Source organism: Haliotis rubra, unplaced genomic scaffold (assembly GCF_003918875.1).
Source record: "Haliotis rubra isolate DU_JTF1 unplaced genomic scaffold, ASM391887v1 Scf1783, whole genome shotgun sequence".
NCBI lineage: Eukaryota > Metazoa > Mollusca > Gastropoda > Lepetellida > Haliotidae > Haliotis > Haliotis rubra.
The window spans coordinates 45,384-64,313 of NW_025765762.1; the positions used below are offsets into that span (position 1 = coordinate 45,384).

General features: G+C 39.5%; 1 protein-coding gene across 4 annotated transcripts in view; it reads right to left on the minus strand.

Annotated features, from left to right (window-relative positions):
• LOC124273240 (BTB/POZ domain-containing protein 3-like) overlaps nt 1-17,171 on the minus strand; it is a 34,282-nt gene extending 17,111 nt beyond the window's left edge. The window contains exon 1 of one of the 4 annotated variants that reach the window (XM_046708456.1): nt 16,924-17,171. In XM_046708456.1, coding sequence (XP_046564412.1) covers nt 16,924-17,030 — 107 coding nt within the window. In that variant the 5' untranslated portion in view covers nt 17,031-17,171. The remainder of the gene's footprint in view (nt 1-16,923) is intronic. The other 3 variants (XM_046708455.1, XM_046708454.1, XM_046708457.1) reach the window with 3 other exon arrangements.
• Between the last annotated feature and the right edge of the window lie 1,759 nt (nt 17,172-18,930).

Sequence of the window (18,930 nt, forward strand, 5' to 3'; positions counted from 1 at the left end):
TGGTTTGCTGGCAGAGTTATCTCCCGCACATGGAAGGTCATCAAACTACGATTGGTGGCTTATCAGCACGGGGAAATGCTTTCAAAGTCAACGTACCGCTCAAAACATGGGCAACGTAACATGTTTTGCGAACAGACTTTTGGCCACTGACTGTATTATTTTTAATTCAGACATACTGTTCTATACCTTGGACTTTTTGTTCCGTGACACATAAATACATTTAACTTGAAATTCAGACAAAAGCTTATTTTCCGAGCTATTACATTGTAAGCCTGAAAATAGCCACCTTCAAAGTTTGAATCTTTTTAGGACAGTTGGGTGGATTATTACAGAAATTATCGCTTCCAGATTATTGTTAGTTTACACAAATACCGTCACGTATTATCATATATTATTCTCTCAGTAGGAACATTGTCAGTGCATGTTTTTCTTGTAGCTCAAATCAATATCCATCCTCCCAAATCAGGTTGGGCAAAATATCTTCTAAGGAAATACAGTAATTAGCAGGCGAAATGTTAGGGTTCAAATTATTAATTAGTAAGTAAGTCACAAGTCTTACCACTCCATGGATGTCTCTTTGGAATTATACAGGGTTTAAGGATGTAGTAAGTAGAGCCTGGCTTGGAAATGTGGGTGATTAAGACAGTATTAGAAAAGTGTGTGTAATTGTAAAACCCTTACAAACAGTCCTCTGTAAATATAGAGTTTGATGGTAAACAATAGTACATGACTACCACATGTTGGAGGTGTGTTTGTAGGCATGTCATAAGTGAGAGTATATGCCATCAGAAATCAGAAGCCTTGTGTGTATTTGTATTTGTGCCTTTGAAGATGATCAAGGAAAAACATGAAGAGAGATTCAAATGAGATACACACGCGGGGCGCGGTGGGCGAACTGGCTAAAGCGCCAGGCTAGTGATGCAGCGAGCGTGAGGTGACGGGATCGAGCCCACCTGTGACCGGGTGTAAAAACCTTGGAGTCAACTTTGTGTGCAGACTCTTTCAGTGTTGTCACAACCCCTAGTGTACAGTACACAACCCTGTGCACTTAAAAGAACCCACGAACCGTTGGTATATGACCAGATGGTGGCCACGTGAATACGTGCAAACACCCAGTTGCGGGTGCAGCAAACTTGGACAAAGTACTGTGACTATGTGTCCCAGTCCACCCAGCTGTGAATGGGTACCTCGTAAGGATGGGAATGCCCCATTAACTCGGTGCGCCTAGTGGCTGCAAGAGTTGTATGCTCCCAAGGGAGTTGAGATTGACAATACGATGTGCTGTTGAGATTGACATCCAGTGAACGAGGGGAAAACAAAGCGCCTTTGAGCAGCTGAGCTGAGCTGGATATCGGCGCTATACAAATGTTAGTATGTATGTATGTATGTATATATCTTCCTATCAAAGTCATACATGCTTTGGCAGGATATAGAAACAGTTGGGGAAACAATCACACACCCCAAAAAGGCAAACTAAGGGACCGTTCATAATTTATGGCTAGAGGGGGTGATGATGATTTTTAAGGCGGGGTCACCCATTTTGTTCTGGGGAGGCGGGCCAGTGACTATTTCGCTCACTGCTTTAATGTCGCCTCTCTAGTCATATAGTCATTGTTTTGACACTCTGACTCAATTTGTGCATAGATTTTAATGTGAAATAGACGAGGCGGTCTCACTGCTCTTCTTCGTCTCTTGTTCAGTGTGACCATTTCGTTTTGAATGAACGATATAAGATCATGATAGGATGGTTGGGGAGATTTTGAGTTAATTGATGAATTGGTTCTCGTGTTCTTAAGTCAGTGATATAGTCTGCACAGTTACACGTATATGGTTTTCAGATTACCAGTTTTTCTCTTTCCGTTACTTGAAGAAATGAGGTCGTTCAGGCATTTCAGACTGTGGATTTAAATTTCAGTTCACCCAAATTATTAGGGCTGTAACGATTAGTGTTGGGAATTGGTTAAAATCCCATAATTGATGATTGGTTCATTACAACCGATCAATCTTCGAAAATAATTGGCCAGCGTCATTTATGAAATTTTCCTGGTTATTTTTGTTTGCGCAAAAACAAAAAGAAAAAAAAAATGTACTTCTTTGATTTTTTGTTGCAGATTGCACATCTTTAAAGGATGACTAGTATGTTAGAAACATTAATTTCTTGGAGTCTTTAAGATAAATTAAATCATGACTTGGAACGAGCTTGTTGTAGTGCTTATGAAATGTAACAGACAAAACCAAACTTGTGAAATATCTTGTTAATGCAAAAGTCCTTTATCACTCCAGGCCTTCCTCTCACATGAGTGAGTGAGTATGGTTTTACGCCTATTTTAGCAACATATATTTAGCGGTGGGATAGCCTAGTGGTTAAAGTGTAAGCTCGTCTCGCCGAAGACCCGGGTTCGACTCCACATATGGGCAAACTGTTTGAAGCCTGTTTCTAGTGTCCACCACTGTGATATTGCTGGAATATTGCTAAAGGCGGAGTAAAACTAAACTCACCCACTCACTCGTACTGCGCCTTAAAATAACATTCAGTCATTGCTCATCTGAAACTGTTTTGTTTTCTGTTTCAGATCCGCAAATATATGGCTGCAGATTCTGGGTTTGTTGAAAACTGGCAGAGCGGAAGGAATGTGGTAGAAAGTAATCTCCACATGCTGAAAGTGAGATACTGTGACGTGCACTTCGGGGAAACGACAGTCCGAGCTCACCGCTACGTGCTCATCAGTCGCAGCTGCCATTCGTCACTACTCGCCTCTTTCCGTAACCTCCAAGAAGATCGCTATTCGGCTTGTCCCGGAATAACACGAGTTGGTCACGAATGCATTATACCCTGGATGCACCCACGGCTTACCTCCCTTGGCTGGCTTTTTATCCAATCAGGTGTCTACGCTGGGAAGTTGAGTGAACCAATCACAACTCACTTTCGCTTCTTAAATTATCTAACGGTTTAAACTTTGCAACACAATTGATGCAGAGGTACTCTGAAAGAGGTAGGAGTTCTTTTATATATTTTTGAAAGTACCAGATCTGTCAATTTGTCTATATTATTTCCTCAAAATCTGAGTGGCACTGCGACTGCGACCGCTGTCGTTGTTGACACTGGCAAGCTCCGAATGTAACGGCGGCTTAGCTGATTGGCTGCTGTGAGAATGCGAGAGACCAGCAAAGAGAGGTAATAATATTATCGGGACCAAGCCGTGTAGCATCCAGGGTATAGTGGAGAGTGATCGTAACGTATACCCTCGAGATTATAGAGGATGTATCGCATGGAGAAACAAGAAATAGGTTTCACACATAGTACCCTTATAAGTTGTAGAATGAATGAATTCACGTGTTTGTTATGGATGAACAAGTAGTTCCGTCACAACGTGACCTAACTGAAGGTCATCGGTTATCCAATCAAATCTTTAGAATCTTAGATCAAGTCGTTACGACGCAGGTCAACGCGATATGACGCTCGTGTGACGTAAGAGATTTGTATGCACCTACCCACACGTTGACCACGTGGGTAATGAAAAAGTGATATCTCCTAGGATATCTCGCAATAAGCACATCCTGTGGAACACAGCTTTGGATGATGAAGGCATTTCCCTGTCACTATAACAAAACGAGAAACTTATCTATATCAATGGCATCATCATTCTATTATTTGAACCAACTAAACCAACCAGCTGAAGCAATTTGTAAATGTTAGCCAACAGCCAGACACTATCTCACACACCACACTCCTAAAAAAATTAATGCATTTCTCAATAATACTACCTATCAGGCCTTAGGAAGTTACCATATAAACTAACGGTCAAAGAAACGATACCGAGTCGAAATCATTGATATTACAAAACAACAAACCACCATTGTGAAAAGGACAGTGAATTTAATTACGGGTGTATGGGCAACATGCACTCAGTCATTACCTTACACCTGTTATTACAATTCGGCGCCATTTCCATTTTCGGACGGTCAATTTTACAAACTAACACAAAATTGACTCACTTATCACTTACGAAGCTTTATCTTCCACTGATAGTGTGAGAAGCACGAGAATCCCACGTGTCTTGACGCGACAAAGGTCTGCTGATCAGATTCTACCTCGTCATAAGTATGACGTCACTACGGAGTCACGTGAGAGAGACCGCGTGCTTCGTCTTCATTGCGCCGTTAGCTTTCGAGGTGAACAGACGCTGTTTTCTTCATGTGAAGCGTTATTTTCTTGGTTTGTTGAAACCTGAAGTTACTGGGCCATATCTCTGCTCCATATCTGGATGACCGTTACATTACAAGGGGAAACAACCACTGATTGTTTTGCAAAGTGTAGTTGACACTATCAAAATGCTTGACACCCTGGGACTTATTATACATCCTGACAAATCTGTGTTTCAACCAATTTAACCTGTTTAACCTTTCTGGGTTTTATTATCAATTATGTTGATATGACGGTTCAGTTAACAACTGAAAAAAAGAAATAAATATTCAATGCTGGAAAATAACTGTAGGTGGCAAACACATCCTCAATTAGAGATGTAACCTTGTCTTAGGTTTAATCACATCAGTTTCCCTAGATTAATGTATGGGCCATTACATTACAGAAGGTTGAATCTATGAAAATCAGAAGCCGTTAAAAACACAAAGAAAACTTTGACTGCGAAATATATATCATTAATGCAGCAAAACAAGACCTTGATTAGTGGCTGATACACATTCATGCAGGCTACAACATGGTTGATCAAAGGACCCCCTTCGTTACAATGTACACTGACGCCAGCAAAACAGGACGGGGAAAGTACTAGATGGTCAACGTACTGGGGTAACTGGGTCCTGAGAAAGCTTACTTGAGCACATATAAATATCTTGCCCTTTATTTCTCATTGAAATCATTCAAATCTGACATTTAGACTACACATGTAAGAGCAATGATGGATAACACCACAACTGTATCAACTATTAATCACGCGGGCACAAGCTATTATTCAGAAAAGTCCAATCAACTTACCAAAATGATTTGGGATTTTTGCATTGAAATGGTATTTGATTTCAGCAGCTCACATTCCTGGTGAAGAGAATATTTTCTGCGGACGCTGAGTCGCGCTTTAGACAGGAAAGAGAAAGAATGGAAACTAGATGAGAAATTGCTGAGAAAATCTCTTGACATACTGAAGGTTAAGCCTGATGTAGATCTGTTTGCATCTAGCATCAATGCTCCAGTTGGACAAATATGTTGCCCGCTTGCCAGACCCAAATGCTTTTGCTATTGGTGCATTCTCACTAACTTGGTCATGTTTTGATTTGTGTCTACATATTTCCTCCTTTCAGTGTCCCGACTCCAGGCGCTTCCAGAAGATGGACCAGGACTGCTAGACCGGGTGTGGTGGTTGCACCCTACTGGACCGGGACGGGGCACCGGAGTGTGGTGGTTGCACCCTACTGGACCAGGACTGGGCACCGGGTATGGTGGTTGCACCCGCTGGACCGGGACGGGGCACCGGGTAACAGTGGTTACCCCTACTGGACCAGGACTGGGCACCAGGTGTGGTGGTTGCACCCTACTGGCCAGCAGATTTGGTTTACGATGCTGATCTGCCTTCTGATCGACGATCCCTTGATCCTTCCCAGAGGAAATCCGCTTCTTTGCCCACAGTGCAACAGCCAGCAGAATTCACCCGATGCACAGGACACTGCAGTTAATGGTGTGCCACTTATCAGGAAATCCTTGTGCGAGAGACAATTATCTCGGAAGGCTACGAAATCAAATCACCTAAAGTGTTGGAGGAAAAGGCACACAAAAGCAGTACGGAGTCACTTACCGGGTTGGAAGTGTATTATTGAGTCAAGGCAGATTAATCCTTTTGCAGCAACCTATCTCGAGGATCGGATTAACCTTCTAGCAGATCTAGCATATGATGGATTGGGCTATAGTGCTATGAATACAGCCCGCAGTGCAGTCATCTTCAGTGATATCACCCCTGATGGTGTTTCATTTGGAGAACGTACTGCCGGAAAAACCAAAATCGAATTTCTTGTCGAAACCGTCTCTTCCATGCCAAGGTTTCATTTGGGATGGATATTGTTTGAATCATCTGTTAAAACCGTCTCTCAGCCGTGAAACTATTAGGGCCTCCCAAGAGTTAACTCCTCAAGACAGTGATGTTTTCACGCCTTCGATTGATTGATTAACATCAGAACTGACGATATCATCTGATATTATAGATTAGATAGACCATCTGAATTGATTATTTGAACTTTATTTAGCGTCAAAACGGATTTTATTGTATTGATATTATCCTTGATGTTCATTATCTGATAATCTGATGCAGCAAGTGTTACTTTTGTTCTTGCAATTTAAGAACATGGAACTTGTCGTTATTTCAAGGTTCATGGACGCAGCTTTAAAGTCTCACGTGACTTTTCGTAGTGATGTCATACTATGACGAGGAAGACCATAAACCAAACGAGACTTACCTGTAAGATGAAGCTTTGATTGTAGAACCTACCGAGTTATAAGGCGTTCAGGAACGGATGAGTCATGCGCCCACCCGGTAGTTATAAAATTCTGGATTTCGAAGCAAGCGCCGTACGGACATGCCCAACGCGCTTTAATAAATGAAGATTGGGCGGTGCGTTTCGATATTGATTCATCATAATTAAATCAAAGTTCACCTTTACAGGTAAGTCTCGTTTGATTTCATCAAATCAGTAAATCAACAGCAGGATAACGGTAAGATTAGTAGGCCTGTTGAGACACGAGTGGAACCCATTCCACCGCTTAAGCCGTCTGTACAGCCGTATAAAAAGCAGCGCAGTGTGGGTTGACAAAACATGTGTGGAGGCTGCAACTCTTCCTTTGTTTTCTTTCCTTGTTTCTTCAAATGACTCATGAACATTTTTGGTTTCCACCAAGTGAACGAAAACGAGAAATCCAGATATCCTGATATTCAGTTGGTCAAATACCATGAAACGAAATGGGTCCTGGCAATTCCAGTCCCTTACTCGTAACACTCATAAAGCTGCCGGTTAAATCCCAACTGGTTATATGGTTCTATGGATACTCATCGCTTTTTAGCAAATATTCCGCACACGCGTAATAACAGGAATGGCCTCAACAACATCGTACCGTAAAATCGAACCTGGGTGTTCGATCGTGCGCCACTGAGCGACGCCTTTAGCCACGAAGAGCGAACGAGCAGCTCGGTTTACGCCGCCAGCAATATACCAGCATTTGATCACCAAGTAGACACTTTCAAGAAATGAGTCACAACATTGTAAAATCACGTAACGGAAACCCGTCTATGACGAGCAAAACGCTTTAACCATCAGGTTGTAATTCTTAATTCCAGGGCCCTAAATCACCGGTAAGTTCCAGTTAATATTATCGCCATTTATACTTCACCAGTGGGATTCGACATCAGATACCAGTGTCTGGCCTTCGACACGAAATGAAATGCCAACGCCCGTTATTTCCTGTTTTAAAGAAACAGCGAAAATATACGGCCTCGCCCCCAACCGTGTTACATCTCCTGAAACCATTTCAATATTCGCCGGTGGACATAACTACTCCATCTGAATGGAGCAGTTTCTATCGAATCTTTCTGATTTGTCTCTTGTGTTGATTCCTGGCCCAGAGGGAGACGTGAAGGATTGCGCTGCCATGCGCTGGTAAGACAGCAAAACGTCATCGTTCATATATCATTCAACATCCGTATCATTAATGGCAGCGATGGCGCAAACAAAACGGAGTTTCAGCCACCGTGACGCGAAATAGATATGAAACCGGTTTGCTGTGATTATGTATTTTATGCCATCTAGGGATCGTTAACAAATCATAAGTATGAATTGCGAGCATTTTATTTCTGTGAATATTTTACGTACCATTTTGCATGTGAACTTATTCCACCACTTATATATGTATGCAACAGTATGACACTATGATATTTAGTAAACATTGATATTTCTTTCAATAATAAACAATTAATCCATATTTTCACTATCGCCAACCCCATATATTTTCCATGCGTCGATTAACCGAGATGATCAGCAATCGCCAGTCTTTATCGAAACGTAAATTCAGAAGCCGTATTCGTGGTTGTTTGCACATCAATAGATGTTACAGGATGATTTTCAGGGCGACTTATTAACCGCTGACTTCGCACCAGTGAGTTTGGCATGATTTTGTCCCGCACTAGCTTCTGCGGGTTTTGTAATTTCCGGAAAGCTATGACGCACCAATTCGGGCTACATTCATGCAGGATCGCCCTTGACGAGAAAGCTAAAGACGCAACTTCACCTGCTACATTCATGCGTGTAGAATCGTCTTGACGAACGCTAGGATGCAATTCACCCGCTACATTCATGCGTAGGATCGTCTTGACGAAAGATGGTCTCCGGTGGATGTCAACTCATTACTATTTTATTTCATTGTCTTTAAGAAATGTCTACATTGTCTTTGTTAGAAAAAAGCTGTTAAATCACAATATCAAAAGCGAACAATACATCTGCCTCGCTGAAAAGGGGCTTGCTATTTAGCACCCGGCGATTGGTCATAAGACAGAATGTCTAGCCAGGTTCGCGAAGCATCACACTGTGACAATATGACCGCTGGCTGTAAACTCAAGAGCGTAGATTAAGTCTGTGTGGTACCCATACTACTTTAATCTTTGTAATGGAGTGTGCACGGCCAAACTGTTACACTCTTCCTCGCACCATCTCCAACATACACTGGGGAACCCTTCCATCTCCACATCAAATATATAATTTGTATTTTGCTGATATAGCCACTGAGTATCCAGGATATCTCTTTATGTGACATGTTTCCAACGCCTTCCGAACTTCAATGTAACCTCCTCTCCTTCACTGTGATATATGTACTTTTTCTTCCCCAAGCATCTCTACACGTACAGAACTCTCTATCTCTCCTCCTCGTCCATATGCAGACATATACTGTGCAGATTGGATATCGTGAGAACAAGAAAAAAACGACTCCTCCTTTTGTCCACATTCTTCTGCTGTTCCTTCCATCACTAAACAGTTGAGTCCATCGAAAGAACAAAGACCATTCTTGATTGCCGAATAAAAGCGGGACGGGTCTCTTTCCCTGGTAAACACAGCAAACACGATGATAATTTTAACGTTTTCCGCATTCGTCAAAACCCGCCGGGTAAAATTGTTAATGTAAACCTTGTCCATACTCGGGTGAAGGGAACTTATAGACCGCGTTTCACCCAGGATCGACATCTGGAGGTTTTGGGGAGTTATCTCCTTCCTTTCCAACACCACATTCGGCCTCGCCCAAACTGTGGCGGCTTCTGAAAATATTTTAGGCCGGGTGAATGAGGACTGTCTGACCTCATTACGTCATCAAAGCAGGCACGAGAGATATTTGAAACTGTCCGATGCAATAAACATATATTTCCCTACGCCAAAGCACAAGTTTAAAAAGCTTCGTCGTAGAGATGTTTCTTTTCATTAAACCTGGCGTGCGCTCGGAGAATCAGACAAGCATTTTGGTGTCAAACTTTCTCCAGGAGTGAGGCACAGATTCTCTAGACCCCCGACAGCATATCACTTTGGCCAGGTACAGCAATCCAGTGACATTTTCGCGACAGTCGCATCATCTGTGTACATATACCTGTAGGAAACAACCGAACGGGTACAGAGAAACTTTATGGGGTTTTTTTGCATTTATTGTTCGAAAAGGTATTTCGCCATTCATCCATGCCCAAACACTGCCGTCTTAGAGAAACCCTCTTTACCGTGCTGATGATATTAATTTACACTTAAAGACAGTGATGTTCCTTCAGACATAAACTGATGTGCAAAATATAAGTTTAGTACACACCTTTGGGCTTCTGGTATGGAACGCCAAACTTGGAAAGTATTCTGGTTGTGGCTTACGGGTCACAAACATTGTGTGCGTTGAGAATCACTTCTGGTCTGGTTTGGTTTGTCAGATTGAACATATGGCCCAAGATGTCTATCAATCCACTAGACTGATATATTATTCTGGAAAAAGACGACTGAGCTCTAATGCCATCGAAACTTCATTACTTTATCCTTTTGTTTTACAGTTAGAAATATTTTGTGAAGGCATTTTCAGCAAAACGAGAATAACAGCTGTATCAATGGAATCGTTATTTTATTTCTGTTTAAATGTGGAGGGCCAACTAATTAAACCTAATCAGCTGGAAGCGATTTGAAAATGTCAACCCACAGCCAGTCCTCAAGTTATATACCGCAATTCGATGGTACTTGCAGAGTTATTTCCCACTCGGCCCTGCAGAAACCTATGAACATGGGTTCTAATCTTCGATTCGCCCGGAATGTATTTCTAGGCTTAGAGCACAGCCCGTGCTCGTGGGTCTCATAAAAAATAGCAAATGTCTGGAGACCCTTTCTGCATAACTAGGGTTCGAATCACTGTTTGAAAATAACTTTTTAAAATATAAAATCTAGACTTTTGCAATCATATATTGTTTGTATATGTTATGATCAACATAGATTTCAAATTTGAACGAAATCGAAATAAAGAATTTACTAAATTCTACCGCTACACTCATTACATAAAATACACCTATAAAACAATATATGATTGCAAAAGTCTAGACTATTATTTTCAAAATTATTTGGAGCTTTCCGCATACCAGAGGTGAAATGCTGGTCAGAGGCCTTACTCCCAATTATTTCCCAGGAACTAACTGTAAAAATCCTTTAAGTTACTGTCATTAGTCGGAGTTATGGATAGGTCTGTGGTTTAAGCTTTTGCTCGTCACGCCGAAGCTCCGGGTTTGAAAATCCGTTAAAATCACGCTGAAACCATTTTGTTTCTAGTTTGGGGGAAATTTATTTTATCCAGTTCCAGGAAACAAAATTTTATAGTGTTGATGTCCGTAAACAAAACTCTGGGGTTGGAGATTCTGCGTGTAGCATATACAAAGTAGGTCGTATGGCGGAAATAGGAAAATTTCCTGTGGTTTTACAATCATACTGTTTCCCAGTACTGACCAAGCGAATACTGCAGCAGCATAATTCTATTGCAACTTGCATCTGTCACTTTAAAAACATGAAACAAAATTGTAACTAATTTCTTTATCAAAGGCACAACAACAAAATTATTTAGACCTTTATCGTGAGGATCAGTAAACAATATGATGCTGAGTGAGTTTGGTTTTACGCCGCTTTGGAACACTATTCCAGCAATATCACGGCGGTAGACACCAGAAATGGGCATCACACATTTTGTCCATATAGCCGAATCGAACCCGGATGATAGGCGTGACGAGCGAACGCTTTAACCACTGGGCTGCCCCACTCCCGTTAAAGGGCCACTGATTCAGAGCAATTTCCGTGAACTGGTTGTTGCTTTTCGTTATTGTCTTTCTCCAGTGAAAACCGGATGATATCCCAGAATTCATGACTGCTTCGTGCCCTCATGCTGCGCCACCCCTCATGCGCAATTGAAGTATAGACTGATCAACAAAGATGAAATCTTTTTTACTCGATAATCTTATGTTGCTTTTGTTGTAAAATTATGTAGACTTTGATGAATAATTTGGTTTCTTATAGAAACATATTCACTTTGATAAACATGCTGATTTTGATGTAAAATTTTGATTTCATAGTAATGTTGACTTTACAAAAATGATAACCTAAATGGATGTAGAATTTGATTTAAGAAATAGTTTGATCTTGAGTTTGGTGAGAAGCCTGATATAATAGCATTGTTTTGAACGTAAGGCTAACTAAGTACATGGGGAGTCTTGGGGAGAGTAGTGAGCTTGGGTTCACTACTAGTCAATCTGTATGTTGTATTAAATGGCATTATTTTGATAACAAATGAAAACATTTTAAGTTTAACCATCTGCCAGTGGTAATAAATGTTAGGACTGAAATAACGACGTCAATGCACGTCTTTATATTTTGTCTTATAATCCTAATTAGTTTATTATCATATTTGTATACATTTTGAAACTTAATAAAATACACACGATCTGCTTATATTTAGTGAATTTATAACTTTTATCTAGACATCTTATAGATTGCCAACGTGTATCACATTTCACACAGACGCCCTAAATGCGACCTAGTGTGTATTTACTGTCTCATTACACTTCACGACAAAAAATAAAATGATTCTGTTGAATTCCCGTAACAAATAAATAAAAACAAAATGCAAATATTAAAATTAAAACAGACCAAAGTTATAGCAACAATATCAGGCTATTACCTTGTTCGAAATGTATCCATCAATATCCACATAAAGGAATGAGGATGCCATTCATCTGCAGCTGACAAAGTATCCTGTTCCATGTCATGTGTCTTTTAACTGTGTAATATGCGAAAAGAGAAGTGATTTATCGTTTCAGGTTTTCACATTGGTGTATAGTCCCATTGGTCACCAAGATGGCCCACCTGGCAACTAACTGCATGATGTAGAAAAGTAATTTAGTTAGCCAATAATCGGCAATCAATGTATTGGCGGTTAATCCTTTGAAGGAAGGACGTTGTTTTTACAGAGAGACTTTACGACAGGGTGTATTCAGTACAGACCATTCTTAGCCAATGTGCATGACCTCGAGGTCAAATCGAAAGCGAGGCTTAAATAGGTTGACCCAACCATTGAAAATGGCGACCTCGAAAGGAAAGATTACTGCTGTGTGCCTTTGCGTTGGAGTGATGCCCGTAAGGATTTTACGGTATCTTTTCACCATATTTCCAAGAATAAGATCAGAAGAAGGCAGTGGTTGACGAAAATACGGAGAGATCCTGGAAAATGATTCATAGTAAGTACAAAATAATTACGGCACATGGCATAGTCTAGATCTGCCGTGTAATGTACAAACTGTTCACTATGCAAGGTTTTAATATCAGGGGCACATGTACAATGTGAATGTCACACACACAGACACATTCAAACCCCACCCCCCACCCCACACACACACATTGTCATGTTCAAAATCAGTGATCACCCCTAGTTCATATGGACACAATTGACCCCTCTCCTGCCTCCCAAAACAAACTGGGAGACACCCCAACCCCCACAAACACCGCACCTAAAATCATCATCACCCCTTAGTCATAAATTATGAACGGTCCAATATATTAAAAAAATTAAGCATATGGACATGTGCAGACACTCTTGTCATGATGGCAAGGGAATTTTATTTGCAAATATTCTGTATCAGTGAAATTAGATTGGCTGCAAATCAAAGTAACATTTCAAGTACATATACATTTGTATATGCAGGACATACACATGCTGTTAAAAATCTTAAATATGTATGTACTTTCAAAATTACTGCATACTGACCAGTACTTCAGGGATACAGGACATATTACTGGACAATCTAATTACACCAACTGAAATATATTTAGTGTTTAAATATCCATTTCAGATGCTGCTAATTAAGAGTCAGAGAGCATGTCACCAGCTCAGGAACCTCCATAAGGAATCTACCACAGTCACCATCTCAGATACAGTAAGAATGTCAGATCGTATTAAGTTAATTTTGCCAACTGACATGGTTTTAAAAAGAATTTAATACAACTGAACTTTGACCTATATGCTATGTTATTTACATATAAAAATATTGATTGCCCATACTGTCTAAAATATGAAATGATGTTAGCCTCTATTCCTTGATGTATATTTGTAATTCCAGAGATATATTTATTGTTTGTGTGGTCGAAGAGATAATAGTGATGCTTTACAATGCTTATATTACAGTGAAGCAGAGAGTGATACAGCAGCCACTGACCCCAGTCCTACATAGAACAACTCCATCAAAAATTACATGAACAGGGAGGCAACTCAAGGAAAAAGGTTGACAAAATAGAAAAATTGAACAGAAAACTTGAACTTGAAAAGTTTGGAGTTTGTAAGTTCATGTATGATGATAAAAATTGATTGAACATTTTACAGTATTCCATCATTTCAAACATTGGCACTGATTAGCTGGAACTTTTTCATTTGTTGAATATCTTCCCAGGTTTTGTGAAGTACCTTGCCCAAACAGCACAAAAATTGACAGACATGAATGTAAATGAAATTGTTTGGTGCTTTTGTGTTGTGTAAATGATGGATGAAAAAAGAGACAGCTGTAATACATACACATTGATGGATTTAACTGAATAATAGAAAGGTCTTTCATAATGGCATAGTTGTAGATGTAACTCATTTGCTGCTGTTTAATTAATAATTGATGAAAAAGAATGTATTTCATCCTGTTTGAAAAGAGTTAGTTGGGAATCAGAAAAAAACATCATTCATAGGTAAGAGATTATGATAATGTGTAAGGGGAGAAAACTATGATAAATTATGCATTGATCCAGCTGTAATTGTTGCCATTTATGTCAGACTAATCTAAAAGGATACTTCTATCAACATAAATATTGCACCCAATATATTTTCAATTTGCATCCTCTGAAAATTTTATTGTTATTCATCAGTATTACAGTTGGAAGCTATTGTGAATGTGTCTATTGTTATTGGACTTTTAAGACACCATTTCAAAATAATTTTTATTAACTGCACTCAGGTGTTCGTTATTTATTTGGGTTAATTGTTTGCTGTAGTGTGAATCCTGTTATGTTAATCTGATAATATGTTCTCCTTAAAAATGTCTTCAGTTACAGTGGTACAGAATAAATACACCTGATCTACAATAAATCAATTTTATGGTATAGTAACACAGTATTGAAAATTGGTTCAAATATTCCCATGCAGGTACCACTTGTCCATTTAGGTAAATTAATTATTCACCTCCAAATCAGTCAAGAAAAAACTTGAAAAAAATCATCCAGTTTTGTCTTGCACATTGTGTCCCACCAGAGACCATATAATAGATATGGTCTCTGGTCCCTACTCATGTTGATTGAAATAAATAGTTTCTACATGATGATGTGGCGATTCGTTTTCCTCTGCGATTGTAACATGCAGCTACGCGCACATCGCCATCACCACTAGTCCTGTACAACTGAAAATAAATGCGTGAATAAATACCCTATATCTATAAAACAGAGTCGATAGGACAAAACATTTTAAACAGAAAAAATACCAAACAAATAATTTCATCACATGAATAATACAAACAAATTTGTTTGGTCCAGATCCACTCGAGGAGAGCTATCTTGATCTACATATTACTTATAATCTCGATTATCCAGCTCAAGAATTAACAACACTACTCCCATGTGGAAGTGGATGATTTGAATCCAGGTCAGGAAATACGTTGAGTCTTTTGCTTTGTTCATATGTTGATAAAGTAAACGTAATTGACTTCCCTTGGTAATATTTCCACTATTGTGACTTTAGAGTAGCTTCCCTTCATAAATGCTGCGCAACATGGTAAACGTTACCTAGATATCTAGGTCATATGACTTATCGTGATGTGTCGTGATGTACAGTAATTATTCACCCTTCAATCCGTGGATATGCTACAGAAACATTTGTGTAGCCCTTTCCCATTTCTCTGCGATTTCCCTGAACTACTGGACAGTTTCGTAATGTACCGTTCAAGGGAAATTTGAAACCAGGAAGTATACATTGAGATTTGTCGCCATTATGCGATTGTGTCCTTGCCCCATTTAGCCTCGTTTTGGTACAGATATGAATATTCATGAGGCCTCATTAAGAATGGTCTATAGATTACGGTAATTCCATGCGTATATTACACAAGATGTAATACATTTGCGACATCAGACCTCAATTTATAGTGATGAGTATTTACTCCAGACACAAGAAATGCCAAATGGGAACCTTTGTCGGGTAATCTGAGTGGTGTTATCACTAATTATACCTGTTATAAATTCATTAACTGACCATCAAGTGAATGATGACAAATAACATGTGTTACCACAAAACAAGGGTTACAGCAAGAAAGTAGTAAGAGAGCAAGTTCGATTGCCTGAAAAAAGAAAATAATGGGCCGACACTGTTTTGAGGATACGAACGGAACTTCATTGTTACATAAGAAATATATATAAGCATTTGCTGTGTACTTAGTTAAAACTGTACATACCTATGTACCTAAGTAAAATTTCAGATTTTTTTTGCAATGGCAAAGTTGGGTTGTTTAGTTTATGGATTCAAATATATCAAATGTGTTTTTTGATATCATAGCGTAGGTAATAGACATATTTTTACATGATTAAATATCGAGGTAAAAAACACAGAAATAGGATCAAACTGGATCAGTCACTATAGCATCGAAACATTTGAAAATCTGAAAAAGCCTACACCACTGGGATACTTTATTACAATCATACAAGAACTGTCGGGGATATTTTTCAAATAACGGCATCAGATGGGCATCCACCCTTCCTAATGTTCCCTTGATTAGGTTGAAGAAATTCTGCCAAGGTGGACAGTAGCCCAGTCCCCGTGTTCGTCACGGTCGAGGGAGCAGGGGCTGACCAGTTTGCAGCTAGGTTGCGTAATTAGACTGTTGGCTGGAAACATTAATCGCTTTGGATCAGTGGCCCTTTAAGTGGTAAGAGCTAGCCGAGAACAGGATCTCGAAAAATCGATGTCCCAGTTTACGACACACTACACTTGTCAAGAGTTGCTTCCCCTGGAACCCATGTTCCCAGTTGTTACACTATTCGTTTCAAACCGAAATTATCGCTCATTTTTCGAATCATTAAAGAAGGTAGATGCACACTTCGAATGTTCAATATATATTTTACTGATTATATCAAACCACGTAACGTTATATAAACCAACTATCGTTAACAAATTGAATATGTTACCAATATAGATCTAGTTCAGTGAAACGAAAGAGAAAGTAGAGCGACCGTACAGATTGACGCACAAATATTTAACGCCGTGAGAGGTGATTATTGGTTTTATATAGAATACTTGCATGTATATTATGTACAAATGTATATAAATGACTTCATGAGTTGTCAGGCAAAACAACAGATCTTACTCACGTGACAAACTTTTGCACGACCCGAGTCTCCGTGTTGTCCCAACTGTTAAACGGGATGCGAGTCACATGATTATGACGACACCAAGCTCCGTACATTGAATGCTTCATGCCTCGCTTGTTCCTTTATAGCTTCCCCGTATAATGACTCATGCATTTCTGTTATTCCAGTGTGTATCGCTTGTGGTTTTGTAGATGTGCAGTTACAAATGAATATATCTATTTTATATAGCCTATAGTCAGTGTACATGGGAATAATAAAATGTTGGTGTGTATAGTCAATAGTTGAGTGAGTTTGGTTTTACGCCGCTTTATCCACAGGCCCCCACTGCGGGTCAGAAAATCGATAAACTAGGCCCCGGTTTAGTATCAACACCCCCTACTATATAATATAGAAAGGTTCATCACAGAAATACGGTGACATGATCGAAAACCGGACAATTACGCACATGTCAATGAATATATCGTATTTTAAAGGTCTCACAAGTATCAAAGGCTTTTGTCCATATCTCCGATGATGTATGAAGCATATACATGAATGCATGCATTTGATGGTTTTTATTAAATCGCCAAAGACCGAGTTGCATCCCCACGGAAGCCCATGTATATGCCTCCTACATACATCGGAGATATGGACAAAAGCTTTTGATACTTGTGAGACCTTTAAAATACGATATATTCATTGACATGTGCGTAATTGTCCGGTTTTCGATCATGTCACCGTATTTCTGTGATGAACCTTTCTATATTATATAGTAGGGGGTGTTGATGCTAAACCGGGGCCTAGTTTATCGATTTTCTTACCCGCAGTGGGGGCCTGTGGCTTAATCAATATTCTAGCAATCCCACCGTCCCGTAAAGTCAATAAAGCTAAACGATGTGTATTTCAGTAGAGTGACTAAATGCTGTTTAATGCCGTAGAGAGTAATATTCTAATTGTGGAAGGCAATGTGTACAATTGTTTTATCACATTCGGGCAAAAAACAAAATGTTTTGAAACAATAAACTACATTCACAGGTCCGCTTTCCCGTCAATTTTGGACATAATTTTCAGATTGAACATATAGCTCAGGATGTCTATCAGTTACTAGATTAATATATTATTCTGGGAAAAGACGACTGAGCTCTAATGCTATCGAAATTGCATTACTTTTTCCTTTTGCTTTGCAGCTATAAATAATGTGTGAAGACATTTTCAGCAAAACGAGAATAACAGCTGTATCAGTGGAATTGTTATTTTATTTCATTTTAAATGTGGGCCAACTAACCCAATCAGCTATAGCGATTTGAAAAAGTCAACCCACAGCCAGTCCTCTAGTAATACACCGCAATTCCATGTGCAGAGCTGCTTCCCCTGGGCCCTTCTAGGCTTAGAGCACAGACCATGCTCGTAGTGCTCATAAAAATGGTAAATGTCTGAGACCAACTATAGCACAAGGGTTCGAATAACTTTTAAAAATAAAACAAATCTAGACTTTAGCAATCATATATTGTTTTTATATGTTACGATTAGCATATATTTTACATTTTAACGAAATCGGTGAAGAAATGAATATTTTAGAAAATTCTGCCGCTACACTTATTACATAAAATACACATATACAACAATATATGATTGCAAAAGTCTAGATTATTACTTGTAAAAATGATTGTCCAAACAGTGATTTGAACCCCTGTGTGCTATAGCATCATTTGGACCTTTCCTCATACCAGAGGTGAATTGCTGGACAAAGAGGTGTTAATCCCATCTAATTTAGATGCAATTCCCAGGAATCATTCAATAACAGCACACTATAAAGCTTTGGGTGGATCCCACCCGTGAAGATCCGGGTTAGAATTTTTCTTCAGTAGCCCTTGCTTGTCGTTTGATGCGACTAAAGGGATATAGGGTGGTCGGGCTCGCTGAGTTGGCTGACACATGTCATCGTATCCCAATTGCGTAGATCGATGCTCATGATGTTGATCACTGAATTGTCTGGCCCAGACTTATTTACAGGCCGCGGCCATATAG